The sequence below is a fragment of the Symphalangus syndactylus genome, chromosome 18, assembly GCF_028878055.3.
Source record: "Symphalangus syndactylus isolate Jambi chromosome 18, NHGRI_mSymSyn1-v2.1_pri, whole genome shotgun sequence".
Classification (NCBI taxonomy): domain Eukaryota; kingdom Metazoa; phylum Chordata; class Mammalia; order Primates; family Hylobatidae; genus Symphalangus; species Symphalangus syndactylus.
In genome coordinates, this window is record NC_072440.2 from 28,551,928 (window position 1) to 28,567,600 (window position 15,673).

The window sequence follows — 15,673 nt, forward strand, 5'->3', positions numbered from 1 at the left end:
CAAGACTGTGCCACTGCACTCCAGCCTGGGCAACGGAGCAAGACTCCATCTCAAAAACAAAAAACAAAAAAAAACCATACGACAGTTATGCACACATACTTCCTGAAATGTGTTAATACATTTAATTAGTAACATGCAACTATATTAATGGATTACAACCTGAAGAAAAAATTACTTTTATAAACGTTAATTTCCCAAATTACAAATCTTAACTGTTTGAAGGATAAACATGAAGCCTTAACAGGACATACATTCATACACACTCATGCAATCTCTCCTTACATCAACATTTTATATTCACAATTTCACCTTTAATTCCTTTTAGAGAATAGTATCTCCCCCATCCTCAAACAGCGGAACCTAGAATCAACTGTTTAAAACACATCAAGGAGTTAAGTTAAAATGTGGAAAAATAGGTTTTTACTATACTATACAAACAAGAAAACACTTGTTTTAAGAAATAAATGATGCTCAACAAAAGTGTACTAATGTGTAAGCTAAGGAAAAAACAAAACGTCAAACTGAAAACAAGGAAAAAAATCCCAAAAAACATAAGGCTTATCTAGACCCAAAATGGGGTAAGAGGGAAAAAGAAAACTCATTTCCTTTCATTAAAAATCAGAGTGCAACATCTATAGTTAAACAACTTTATTAACATAGTCAAGCAGTGATTAACATTCACATCTATTATGTCACATCATACAAATGTAAATACAAAATTACTACAGTACAATATATATTCTCTGCATGATCCAAAATATTTGGTGGCCCCAAAAAACTCTCTTTAAAATTCAGCAGCTTATCAAAAATTAAAACCGTATTCTATTTAAAATGGAGATCTGTTAGCACAGAGTTAGACTTCAAGAAGTATCAATTTAGTACAGTTTGAGAAGTTGCAGGAGGATATGTTTGAAGGACACATTCTAACATAGTGTGGCAGGTACAGGAAACATCAGATTTAAAGCTTTTAAGCATAACTCATACAACCTAAGTTGTCAGCAGAAAGATCCAGTTATTTATAACTAAAGCTAATGCTACTAAATTATTGCACCCAATGTTAACATATTAAGTGTAAAACTGTTTTGTAATATGAAGTGATTTACCACGTTTAAACATCTCTTCTCACAAGATGATAATCTATTAAGTAAAACTAATTATACAGTATTGTCTAATTATTATCTCCATAAAAATCACTGAAGCTCAATTTGCTTATATATCCACGAAGGAAAACAACAACAAAGTAATATGCGGAAAGTACAGTGGAACCCCTTTATGAGGCCGATATTAGAAGGGGACCAACACTGCCTTATAGGCTAACCATGTTATAATAGGCTTTTAAAAAGATGTAACACCTGCAAAATAGCTAATCTTGAATAATACCAAGCCACAGTATAAGGAAATTCTATGGTAGATAAACAAAAACTGCAATAAAAGGAAAAACTGCTTTTCTTATTAGTGATACACTGCTTGGCAAATAGATCTGGCTTGGTTTTAAAATGTATGAGGTGAAAAAAAAATCACCATTTTAACTTCTTTCAAAGTCATGCATACATACAGCTATTATGCATCTTTTAAAAAACAATACATTCTGGGATACAAACCACAATGAACAATTGTGTAATTTAAATGTATACCTTAAAAATTAATATGTATAATAACTAGGCATAAAGAATTATCTACGTAAGTAATGCTAATGGGTGAAAGATCTATGTAAGATTGAAAAAACTAGTCACAACTCACCTGGAAAGCCTAAAGGTGAATAAAACTAACTTTTATGTAAAATTTAATTTTAGAGAGGCATTAGAAGTATCTCCATATTTAATACAGTATAAAATGCACTAAGTCGGTATACAATGCTATATTGCATGGTATTATTACCAGGTAATATTGTTAACAACACAGCTCATTATTGATCTGACTTTTCACTTAGATTATCCCAGGCCCTTAACTATCTGAAGACCAGTTTTCTTAAATGTTCCAAGGCCTATACTTCATTAACAACACTAGTAGCAACAGTTAGTTTCCCCGCCTTGTATTATTTGCAAAAATAATTCAGTAAGCAAAGCTGTGTGTGTTTTAAAGTACTATCAAAGGAAGGACTTAAACTGCAGTTATGCATGATACACTCTTCCCCTGGGAAGAATGCTTTTGCACCATTATCTGTTAATACATTCAATATGAATAATATAGATTAACCATATGAAGCAAAAAACCACTTTTTCCTCATGGCAAAGGACTTAAATTTAGACTAAGAGTTTAAGATGTAATTAATTTATTTCTGGCATTTCTGCTAGGCAGAATAATTTTACATAGGGGAGAAAAACTTCCACTTTCCTATTTTGAGAGTTTGAAGAAAATGATGACCAAAAGTAGCTCATTTTCAGGTAAACCTGTATGCACAAGGCTTGTCAGGAGGGCTTTATACCACCCCAGCCTGCTAGAATATTAGGAAAAAAATCAGACTAAATGGAAAGATTCTCAATGAAATACACTAAAAAACAAAGAATGTAACTAGGATGACCCTTTACAAGCATGTCACCAAAGCAAAAACAATACAAGAGTATTCACCTGAGATAAAACTTTTATCTGAATATTTTATAACTGAGTAGACAAAGCATTTCAAGAGGAAAATCCATTGAAATTAGTTTAAAATATACATCTGATCCTATTTTACAATATATGCAATTTAAGCAATTCAGATCAATGAAAAAGTCTTAACCAAAAAAATCACAGTGTTTATCAATATGTTAATTACAAAATGTATGCTACTTGTTTTGTTTTTAAGATGTAATGGCTTGGTTAAGTGTTTTAAAATCTATTCTTCTGAAATCTAACTTGCGTAACAAAATCAAGTAGCAATAATGTAAAGCATCAGAACTGGCTCTTAAAAGATTATTTACATGTTGATTATTTGGGAAATAACCAACCAAAAAATATAAAAGTGATTTTTTTTTTTTACACAGTATGAAGTCGTTGAAGAGATTAGACAATACAAAAAGCAAAATTCTTTCCTGAATAAATGAATACCTGTGGCACTAAGTTCACTCGCTAATGGACTGTAACATGGAACTGCCAAACATGCATTTAAGTTATATTAATTACACTTTCTGTTTCCAACTTAGGTTGATCAGCAGCTTTGTTCTGTTAGAATCCTTCAAAGACAGAAGCTCAAACAGGAAAAAGAAGGCATATATAAAACAGTAAACACTGACCTCCTGAGGTTCCTACAACATAAAAATATTCAAGTAGAAATCTACATCACTTAGCAGCGGCTATTTCTGTAGTTGAGCACACTAACAGCATTTTAGTGTGTAAGGAGCAGATGAAGTAAGCCGTGCTTTAAGCATGCCAAGAGGCAGAAACACTGGAATGTAACAAAGACAAACTCACAATTTCATAGACATTCAGTCAACATTCAAAACTATTAAGACTACACCACAAGAATTAAGTTGCTTTATATATATCCCATGATGTATTAGGTTTTATCAGAATAAATGCTAAATCAGAGCTTACCTCAAAAGATAACTTAAATGGCTTCTGCAAATTCCTGTTCTACACTATGTATCTGAAATATAAATTAGGAAGAAACAATAACCTCAAAGGGAAAAAAATACACAAAAAATCCCAACTCAAATTCAGGTTGCCATATTTCCCTAATTTTATTTTCTATTTTCAAATTAAATTTCATTTAAATTAAAAAAAAGTCAAGTGACTACTAAACTGGGTGCATTTTTAATAGTGTTATTCATCTGCCTAACTGGAAACTAATTTTTAACGTGACAGGTGACAATATTGCCTTTAGTCAATACAGAATTGCCAACCACAGGTTCAAATAACTTTACTGAAGATTGTTATGTGTTTGTTTTAAATTGAATTTGGTCATTTCAATTTAAAATACTATTTATTCCAGAATATTAAACTATCTCTCATATTATTCTAAGTATTTGAAGCACTACAGAATAATCTAAGAATAAAACAGCTACTCTACTCAGTTATTAAAGACTAACAGGGAGGCAAATTTTGAGCTCCCAGTGAGGCAATGGTACTAGAAAACAAAATGCTGTATACCCTTTGAATCCAACTTAAAATTTTAAAAATATCAGGCACTATAAAATAATTTAATTTCAGGCTCTACAGACTGAAATTTGCAAAGCCAAAGTAGAGGAAAGGTGAAAGAACATGTTAAAAAACAGAACAAAACAAAACACACACACACACATAACAAAAACCTTTCTACATGCTAGCATGCATTTGAAATTTTTGAAACAGTATAAATTCACACGCACACAGCTCAAACTTCAGTGCAATGGCTGTATCATTCAACACTTTTAGAGAATAGAACCATGCAAAGAGGAGCAACTGCTTATAAAAATGGTTGTTCAGTATTTATTCTGCAATGCAAAGGTGACAAACTAAAATATAAAAAGGCTGTTATGGCTTAACATTTTTGTTGCAGATTAAATATGCAGCATTGAAAAATGGAAAGGCGTGGCTTCATCTCTGACCAGCAGAGTTAAAAAGAAAAATCTCTCCATTTTCCTTCATCATCATGGGATACACTGTTCAGGCAATCCAAATTAATAAAGACTTGCACTTTCATATGAACACAAGATCAAGTGTACCAGTTAGGTTTTCACATTCACAGTATATAAGAAAATACACATGGAAGGAAAAGTAAAGGGTTAACTTAACAAGGATTTATTCACAGGAATACATGTAAGTAGAGAAAAATAACAGAAAAGCTAAACAAATGAAATGAAGAGGATCCAAACCAACTTTCACTCTGTAGCTTTTAACTTGCACCCTGTGTGCATATATCTAGGGCACAGAGGGCCACCAACATGCGCCAAAATACAGTGTAGGAACCCTGCATTACATCCATTAACTTAAACATATCTTTAAGATCATGCTTTGAACAAAAAAAGGGAAGCTTAGAAGGCAGTATGTTGAGTGGGAATAAACATTGAAATATAGCAATCATTTTTCAACTTCTACAATTGTCTTTATGTGCCAACTAACATTTATGCAGCCTTTTACAGATCTTTTACCATGTAATTTAAATTTTAGAAGTTTTGATAAAATCACTAGTAGTATATAACCATGCAGAAAGCACATCACACTGACAGCACAGAGGCAAAGATTTTGCACAGGTATATCAGCTTTCCACATTGTGCAGGTTACACACAATACAATATCAATCTTATTCCTAACATCCTAAAAAAGATATTTCAAGGCCTACCTGTAAACTACAGTACTTTATTGTATCTATATTCTTAATAAAAATAAAATCCACAAATCTTAAAAAGGAACTTTAAATGCAGGGCTATACTGAATTGGTAAACTGCAACACAAACTGGCGCAACATAGGTAAATGAATACCAATCTCACTCTATGTGATGCAAGCATGCTACTTTCCCACTAATTTAAATTACTTTCAACCACTATGAGCCAGAATGCATGCCTGAACCTTAAACTGCACTTTAAAAGTAACATCTTGGCCTAGAAATTAAATCTAACGAATTATAACCATCAAATTATATCCGCTACATTAATGTTCAATGCAAAATTAAGATGTCATCTTGTTTGATATGCCCAACCCCATTTATTCCTCCCTCCCTGCCCACCCCAAAAAACGTAAAAGGAGTGACTCATTTGGCATTTCACAGGGTGCTTCATTGTTTATGTTTGTTTTATTTCCAACTTTTTTGGGGTACCTTAAATTGTAACTTCCAAGAACCTGCTTCTACTATGGGAAGGCAAGCTGACTTTAACTATATTAGTTTTGTTTGCGTAGTTCTTCACCAACATGCAAAACAAGGCCCCATCATGTGGGAAAACTTATATAAAAAAACTTTAAATTAAAAAAAAAAAAGCTTCTTTACTATTTGTAACTCCCATTCTTAGGTTTCCTTTATTGTGCGCTATAGAATTGTTCCTCTTTCTTGTCCCTAGGCATCACTTATGTGGTTCTTGTTTTGGTACAATTCCCCATAATATTCCACAATGTACTGTTTTGTGAGTAGACTGAATAGATTTTTTTTTTTTTTGCTTCTTCACATCCACTGCGGACTTGTAACTGGAGACATATTTCCACCCACAAAGGCTCCAGATGTTAAAACGTTTCCCAACATCGACTTAATACAGTGACGGCAACACCTCCCTCCCGCCCCTCCCAGTAGGGTTGGGATTGTACTGTATTCCCTACTGGTTTACCCTTCCCCCCTGTAAAGGGTAACATTTTCCCTGGGTGCAGAGGCTCCCTCATAGTCTCCAAGACTGAAGGACCTATAAGAAAAAGAACAAAAACAATTTTATCTTTAACAATCGTTTGTCTTTCAAAGCCAGCAGAACACAAAATTAATCAAATAAGAATGCTATCTTTACCTATAAAGAAAATGAGAAATTTGGACAAATTGCCTAATATCGTGTTAGTCACTTAGTCACTTATAACCATGCTGCTTCCTTCTCCTATGGTGCTGAATTGTTTGCTGCATCAGGTATGAAAAGTGAGGCCAAGCTGGGTAGGAGAGTTGTATAGACAGGTGTACAACACTTTGTACAGTGAAATATGCCTTGTATGATGCTATCAGTCTAATTCTTTATTCCCTTTTGCAAAATGGGACCCAATGGGAACTGGTTATTTCTTCTGTAGTTGAAGAAATAACAAGTGGCCTTACTTTCTTAAAAATAAAGTAGCACTTTCTTTAGGACAATCCTTAGAATGAAAACACCATCTTTTTTCCCCCCAGTATTCCCAATATTAAGCAAACAAAAATCCAACCGATCAAAACACAAAGGAGCATTTGTTATTTGGGGTTATCTGGTATTTTAGCCAATAAGGCACTAGAAGTGTTCATTACCACAGCAGGGTCACTACATTCAGTAAGTATCAAAAAACAAATTCTACATAAAAAAAGAGAGGGAAAAAAAAGCAAATTTAACATTTATTTACTTATTTTGGAGATAGCACCTTGCTCTGTCACCCAGGCTGGAATGCAGTGGTGTGAATATGGCTCACTGAAGCCCCAACCTCCTGGGCTCAAGCAATCCTCCTGCCCCAGCCTCCTGAGTAGCTGGGACCATAGGTGCATACCACCACGCCCAGCTAATTTTTTTCTTTTTTTTTTTCATAGAGATGGAGGTCTCATCATGTTGCCCAGGCAGGTCTCAAACTCCTGGGCTCAAGCAATGCTCCCACCTCAGCCTCCCAAAATGCTAGGATTATAGATGTGGGCCATCACACCCTGCCTACACTTGCCTTCTTGATGTTCCTAATTAGTTCTCATTCTGATCCTATTTCACTTGGTCATTTCCACTATCTTCCAGTCACTTGGTTTTCCTGGTAAGAACTTTTTTCTATGCTGAACAGTTTTAATGATAAAAAGGATATTAAGAAATAAGGTAGGATTACTGGGAGATTTAAACTGTTACCTGATAGTGGTCCTTTTACAAACAGAACTCTACTACCCAATCATGCCAAATTTTGGCCATTTATGAACGTCCATGTGAATTCACAGAGGGCAGTTAATCCATCTGTGTAGAAATACAAACAACCCCTTTTCTCCTGCCTCTGAAGAAAGGGAAGAGGAGTACAAAAAGGCAGGAATAAAAGATACTCATCTACTTTTAGCTCTAATTACAAAACCGAGAACTATTTCATACCTTGTCTTAGAACAGTTAATTCTTAATTGGTGATGAGACCACACAGGTAATAAATCTGAAAGTGCTCAAGACTTGTTAGTAGCTCATTGAACCTTTGAAGCTCCAAGTCATCCTCATCTTTTGCATTCTCATAATCTAACATAAGGTGAATCCAGCACTTTTCCAAAATGCCAAAGCCATTTTGGAAAACAGCTCTTGAGGACTCAAGACTGAAGTAGGACAACACATACAAAGGGCTCTGACATATTCTGGAAGCTTTGAGTCCATTTCTACCACCTCCTAGGTTAGACAGCTTGGATGGTGAAATCTTTCCAGATTTAAATTTTAGCTTGGAGTAAACAAGCAAGCAAGCCAAAAAAAACCCCTCCAATTCAATCTAAAGGGTAATTCAACTTGGTGTACATCTTCTGTACATGCTCATTCAGTACATCTTCTGGCTTCCAGTCAAATATGTCTTAATTCATGCTGAAAATCTAAAGATGAATGTCAAAACCCTGATATTTATTGTACTGGCCCAGTTCCCAACCTTTACTGAGTCAACTTAGTGTGCCAGGCAACATACTAAGTTCTGGCATCACATACAGTATAGTATTTAATCCTCAACATAACTCAATGACAAAACCGAAGCTCAGAGATGAGAACTGCTAGTCCCATTTAAGTACAGAAAAGCTCAAGGAGCAAGAGTCCAAATGAATATAGTCCATCCCAAATTAAAACAATCTTTCATTACTTATTTTAAAATATAGTGCTAGGCACCGGGCTCAGTGGCTCACGCCTGTAAATCCCAGCACTTTGGGAGGCCAAGGTGGGTGCATCACGAGGTCAGGAGTTCGAGACCAGCCTGGCCAACATGGTGAAACCCCATCTCTACTAAAAATACAAAAATTGGCCAGGCATGGTGGCATGCGCCTGTAATCCCAGCTACTTGGAAGGCTGGGGCAGGAGAACTGCTTGAACCCAGGAGGCGGAGATTGCAGTGAACCGAGATTGTGCCACTGCACTCCAGCCTGGGCGAAGAGTCTCTGTCTCAAAAAAAAAAAAAAAAAAAAAAAAAAAAAAAAAAGCGATGGGTACATGGTAGGTACTCAGTGAAACATACAGTGAAAAACAAAAACAGTGGGCCAAAACCCAATTGAGTTTTCTTTCAAAGCACATGAAATGAAAAGTCCTTGTTATAGCAGAGACTATAAATTCATGCTCCAAAATGAAATCAATTTTACCCCGTCACTATGAATGCCGAAGTCTTCTTGCAGGAAAAAAGAAAGAAAAAAAGGAATAGTTGAAGCAATGTCGAGAAATCCAACCAGTGTACCAACATGGATTTCTTTATACCTCCGATTCAAACTGGAGCTATTCATTTTTATTGGCTTGTTGGTTCTATTAAGAAAATTTCTTTAGCCTTCACTTAAGTAATTTTATTTTCTATTTATTTGAGATGGAGTCTTGCTCTGTCCCCTAGGCTGGAGTGCAGTGGCAAGATCTTGGCTCACTGCAACCCCCATCTCCCAGGTTCAAACAATATTCCCACCTCAGCCTCCTGAGTAGCAGGGACTACAAAAGCACATGCCACCACAGGTGGCTAATTTTTGTATTTTTAGTAGAGATGGGTTTTCACCATGTTGGCCAGGCTGCTCTGAAACTCCTGACCTCAAATGACCTGCCCGCCTTGGCCTCCCCAAGTGCTGGGATTACAGGCATGAGCCACCACGCCTGGCCCACTTAAGTAATTTTAAATTTAAAGCCCAAGATAGAATGATATGAGGCTACGTTTTATTCAACCTCTGTAGAAAACAAATAGCTTTTTATTCTATTTAGTAGTTTGAAATGATAGCCCTAACAAAATTTTCTTCATCCTGAAAATTTCCAAACTTCTTATAACTTACCCCTAGTTTTGGGACTGCAGCTTAAGTGTATTAAATTAAACACCATAAAAAGCTGCAAGACGCTCTTTTAAGGGAAGAGGAAACTGGTCAGAGAAACGCCTCCAATTTTCATCACCAACTTGATTTTTAAATCCATGAAGGATCTGTAAGAGTGAAAAACCATTAATCTATCAATAACAAAAGAGAAAAATTCAGATCTGCATAGCTTCTGAAATCCAACACAACTGATTTTATCATTTATAAATTTTATCCATTTTAAAGTAGCAATTCTCAAACTTCGTAGGATTCTACACCATTCCCTGCTAATATGGCCTGGCTCTGTGTCCCCACCCAAATCTCATCTTGAATCGTACTCCTGTAATTCCCACGTGTTGTGGGAGGGACCCGGTGGGAGATAATTGAATCATGGGGGTAGTTTTTCCTATATTCTTCTGGTGGCAGTGAATAAGTCTCATGAGATCTGATGGTTTGATAAGGGGAAACCCGTTTCACTTGATTCTCATTCTCTTTCTTGCCTGCTGCAATTTAAGATCTGTCTTTCACCTTCCACCATGACAGTGAGGCCTCCCCAACCACATGGAACTGTGAGTCAAATTAAACCTCTTTCTTTTGTAAATTACCCAGTCTTGGGCATATCTTTTTGTGTGTGGGGGCGGGGGGGGACAGAGTTTCACTCTTATTGCCCATGCTGGAGTGCAATGGCACGATCTCGGCTCACTGCAACCTCCACTTCCTGGGTTCAAGCGATTCTCCTGCCTCAGCCTCCTGAGTAGCTGGGATTACAGGTGTCTGCCACCACCCCAGCTAATTTTTTTGTATTTTTCGTAGAGATGGGGTTTCACCATGTTGGCCAGGCTGGTCTTGAACTCCTGACCTCAGGTGATCCACCTGCCTCGGCCTCCCAAAGTGCTGGGATTATAAGTGTGAGCCACTGAGCCCGGCCCTTGGGCACATCTTTATCAGCAGCGTGAATATGGACTAATACACCTGCCTTGCCTAAAAGTACCTCATAGCATATGTTTAAACTCTGCTTTGAGAAGTTTAGAATTTGGCAAGTGTTCTAGTAACAGATATACTCTAAGCAATCTCTGATACCATACTAATGAAAAAACAAAGAAGTAGAGAAGTCATCCAAGCAATACAATTTTTATGTCATATTTTTCAAACTGGAAATATACAAGCTTTGAGTTCATGACAAACTATAGTTCACTAACTTTAATCTTGGGTGATTCAAATGTGTAACTGCATTTTATTTTTTACTGCGGTTGAGTACTGACGAGTTAATCAAAAGGGGGTATTAACAAAGCAAATAATGACATGGGCTTACTCCTGTGGCAGCCATTTAGATTTACTCTTTTTCAGATTATACTCCAAGTCTCCATTTCCATCTTGAAAAACATACACTATTTTCCTTAAATGGAATAATAGGACCACGTAAACTAGTGGTACACTTGGGAAAATACTTTCAAAATGCATCCTCTACAGATAAGAGTCACTGCTGTATTTTAAGAAAAGATCAAGCCAACTTTGTTACCAAGAATAAAGGTTATATATATAAACTATCAATACTGACTTGAAGAGCCTAAGTTTCACAAAAAATGTAAACATAATTTGAAGTTTTCCACTGGGATATTAACAGTCCCAAGATGATGCATTATAAAGACTTATTAGTTACCTTACAGAACATGTCTCTGAGATCATCTTTTGGATTAATCCATGATGCAACGGCATCACAAAAAAATATAAAATCCTGTAACAAGCAAGAAATACATATTAGATTGATACTATATTTGTCAAACTCAGCAAAAGATATACGTAAACCTCGGAGTTTATGTCACAATAGAATCTAGCTTAAAAAAGGAAACATTTAAAAATTAACTATGATCACAAGGAATTAGAAGAGATTACCTTAAGGCTGTCCCTATTAGCCCACAGTCAAGGAACCTCAACTCATTCAGTTTATACTGGACTTTAATGACCTGCATCACACAACAAAATAACCCCCTGTGCAGTACATGTTCAGCATCAGAAATGAACTGAAAGCACCAAATCGACACCCATAAAAATACTCTTTCATTTACTGGATTAAAGAAAAACATAAAACCAATGATCTTACAGTTCTGACTGGCCTACAAAGAAATTAAAGCTAGCTAAATATATATTAAACGACCTTGATTTGAAATAGGGAGATTAGTAATTTCAAGGTCCATTTTCAGACATAACTTAGTTGAAACAACCAAAAAATTGAAGAAAAACTAATTATGTAATTACAAATACCCAATCCAAACCAGAACAAAAAACCCAACTTTTGGACAATTACTTAAAAGATAATCAGGCTATTCTGACTACAAGAACAAGATGACAATAAGCTTTAAGCATTTCATTAAAATATTCTCAATCTTGCCTATCATACTGAAACATTAACAGTTCAACAAACAGCATTCAACATATTGCTGATTTTCTGACATGTCAACTATAAATTTTACTATTAAATTCAGAGAACTTCACTAATTTCAAAAAGTTTGGTAATTCTACAGTGTATGTTTATTTTAAGCAAATAAGATTTGCTTAACACAATTTATTCAAATTATGTCTTCCAAATACCAAATCTGATGTTAAAAATTTAAATGCAGATACCTAGAATTTGTGATTAAAAAATTTAAATGTAAATAAACCTATGACATTTTATTTTAACCATATCCAAAATAAGGTATGTAAATAAAAGTTATAAAACAGAAATTTCTACCAACTCTTAAGTTGGTAACAATTTTATGATCATACATGTGCTACTTTTATCATCTTAAAACATCAATTCAAAAAGAAACAATAAAATCCTGGTCGGAAGATGCTTTTGAAAAAGATGGTACATGTCTTATCAGATACCTCTAACACACATTTGAGATCACACAAAGTTCTTAAGTATTAAAAAAAAAAAAAAAAAACCCAGAAAATGTCAAAAGCTTGTTTTGTAACTAGAAACGTCTCAAGATGGCATTGGCTTGTTCTAACAGTAAGTTATGAATATTTTATGAGTGTGAAATCAGTCAGAAGTTATTTTCTAATTCTAACTTGTAGGTTTTCAATGTCTATCACCTGTATCAATTTGAATTTTATAAAACAGAATTAACGTTTCTAAAACCGAGTTAAGAAAAACCACAATACAAGCTAGGAAACATCAAAAGGTCACAATTTAAAAATGTTTAAAACACCTCTGAGTGGAAAGTTTCAATTTTCTTGAAAATTGAGAAATGTGAGAAAGTTATTGCTATAAAAGCATTTTTGGGGGCAGTTTTATAACTCTTGTGTGCATTCCTGGAAAACAAAATTTAGTTCTTCACTTCCCTCCCTCAACTACATTTTTTTTTTTCCAGACAAAGTCTCGCTCTTCTCCCCTAGACTGGAGTGCAATAGCGCGATCTTGGCTCATTGCAACCTCCGCCTCCCGGGTTCAAGCAATTCTCCTGCCTCAGCCTCCCGAGTAGCTGGGATTACAGGCACCTGCCACCACGCCTGGCTAATTTTTTATCTGAAGTAGAGACAGGGTTTCACCATGTTGACCAGGCTGGTCTCGAACTCCTGACCTCGTGATCTGCCCGCCTCGGCCTCAACTACATTTTTAAATTGATTTGATGTATCTTGGGTCTCTTGTCTACAGGATTCCTTCCATGCTTTCTTTTCCTTAAACATGTCTGCTGAAGAATCCAGGTATTTAACTTACAGTCCAGTCCCACAGTTAGCATTTTGTTCACTGAATATACATGGTGTAATTCAACATGTTTTTGTTTTGTGTGTCTAGAAAATTGGCAGTTGGATCCAGATGCTTAACTGGACTCATGTTCAATACTACTGCCGAATAATTAAAATGTCTACATATAACTTGAACTTGGAAAATAAAGTAAAGATGAATAAATCATAAGCTCTCAAAATTAGAGCAATTTCAATGGCTGATTTGTATTTTATTTTATTCATTATTTCTAAATCTGATTCAAAGTATTTTATTTAGAACAGACAGATAGTATTCCTACTATTTGGTCACTCTCTTAAATGTAGATCTCCACAAACTGATATCCAGGGATGGGAGGCAGGGACAAAGTAAATAAATGAGGTCTGAAATTTGGATGAAAGAAGCCATGGCCTGATTCAAGACAAGAATATAACCTTGTTGTCCCAATCTGCTGTTACTATCTCATTTCATGACAAAAAAAATTTAGGAAAAAAAAAAGGCATTACAATTTCAAGATATTAAGAAATATACATTTTAAAGGTTTAACTGTATTTTGATATCTTTGAAAATAGTTAACTTTTTATAATTAAAGTATCAGAATGTTTCTTCCTTTAAAATTTTATTAATTAGACATTAAAAATAAATCTTTGTGAACATCTTACTTGGATTACGCCACTGGGATTCACACTGATCATGGTACAAATTCCACGGAATGCTGAATCCTTTTCCTCATTGTCTCTTATGTTTCTCAGAGAGGTGCACCTATTGAATTACAGAATTGAGTTTAGCATTTAAGTAACAAGCAGATTCAATTACAATACTAATGGACAGTATTTAATGGAATAAGCACCACAGTATAGATAATGATTATATTAAAAGAGTTTTTCGGAAAGCTTTAGTTTCGTATACTCATACTTCCTGTTTGTTGGGCCCATCTTATCTCAACACAGTAGAAACAGTGAAATCCACATTTTCTTAATAAATTGCATTTATAAAGTAGATAACTAATTTGAATCTCCCATTTAAACTATTTATGAGACTGAGCCAAGAAGAACAAATTACCAAATTAACTTTTAAAATTGTACTCATGACTTGTATTCCATTAAACACTACTAAAATGATTTGAATTGAAAGATTATCAATTGAAAGAAGCAAAACATAGGATATAGTGCCACAATATAAACTATTACTATATAGCTTATGGTGTAGATGTTTAACTTTTACATTAACAAGCAAATAATATTTTTATACATAACAAATTTAAACATGTATTTCTTAATGCAATCCAAGTTTCCAAATTAATTCTAAAAAAGAAACGTAATGCAAAAACCTAAATTTATAGAATTTGCATGCATCTTTATTTTTCTGGTGGATATTTAAATGCTTTTTATGTATAATCAAGCTTTTTAACACAGCAAGCATGTGACAATCTTATCCCATGCATCAATTAGTCGTTAGCCACAACATAAAATAAATATACATGACGATGCTATTGAAAAACCTCACAAACCTGATAGGACAAGATTAGTCACATGGTTGGCAATGATAAAGGATTGTGATTTTTGTAACCAACTGAAAATATATCTAAAAGTGAGATAGAGAAAGAAAGAGTGAAGAAAAATGAATTAAAAAAAAAAGATTGAATAATACACACCAGGGTCTTATAAACTGCTGTAGCATGGGGGCCACCTCTTGAGGACAAACGTAACCAAGACGACCAATTGTTATTGCTAAGGTAACGCAATCACGGTTATACACCACCAAACGCCAACCAAGACATGAGCAAATGAGGGGGAAGGAGAAAAAATAAAGAAAAAACAACAAATAACTCAGAAACAGAAACCAACAGAATTTGTGTATGATAATAAACATAAGATTTCACCAGTGCTGTTTATTACCACCCCCTAAAATAAGGGGCAGCAACATATATGGCATACTCTTGGAAAAAGAAAAACAAAAGGAATTAAAAAAATCTAAAGATTGAGAGAACACCAAAAACCATGATGAATTGCTTTTCTCGCTCAATCGAGTGTCAAGGTATCATTCTGTTAATAAGATGAGCAGTTAAATGGACAAATTTAGAGAACCTTCATTCAAAAGCCAGCCAAAATTTCAGAATTTAATAATAAAACCTATAGTTTTTTTTGTGAGGAAATATCAGTAAATATGATTATATTTCTCAAGTATCTCTAACTAATACAGGTGAAAGTGATTTCCATTCCTTGGAAGTTATCTAGAGAATTTAAACCAAATTTTTGGTAGTTTTAAAAATTTTTTCTTTGATTAACATTTGCCAAACCAACCAGTGGAAATTTGTTACCTTACATCAAAATCAACGGTCAGATTTTAAGTCTCATGGTACTCACTGAATGAATGGATTAGAATATTGCTAGGCTACAATGTC

At 34.7% G+C, this 15,673-nt stretch overlaps 1 protein-coding gene across 13 annotated transcripts in view; it reads right to left on the minus strand.

The window, feature by feature from the left end:
* Positions 1-633: 633 nt before the first annotated feature.
* Positions 634-15,673, minus strand: part of TNPO1 (transportin 1) — a 149,016-nt gene continuing 133,976 nt past the window's right edge. For 12 of the 13 annotated variants that reach the window (XM_055253775.2, XM_055253774.2, XM_055253778.2 and 9 more), the window contains 5 exons: positions 14,924-14,999; positions 13,932-14,031; positions 11,221-11,295; positions 9,546-9,688; positions 634-6,285 (listed from right to left, as the gene is read on the minus strand). In XM_055253775.2, the coding sequence (XP_055109750.1) occupies positions 9,581-9,688; positions 11,221-11,295; positions 13,932-14,031; positions 14,924-14,999 (359 nt within the window). In that variant the 3' untranslated portion in view covers positions 634-6,285; positions 9,546-9,580. Of the gene's footprint in view, positions 6,286-9,545; positions 9,689-11,220; positions 11,296-13,931; positions 14,032-14,923; positions 15,000-15,673 lie in introns of those variants that run through there. The other variant, XR_008652610.2, reaches the window with a different exon arrangement.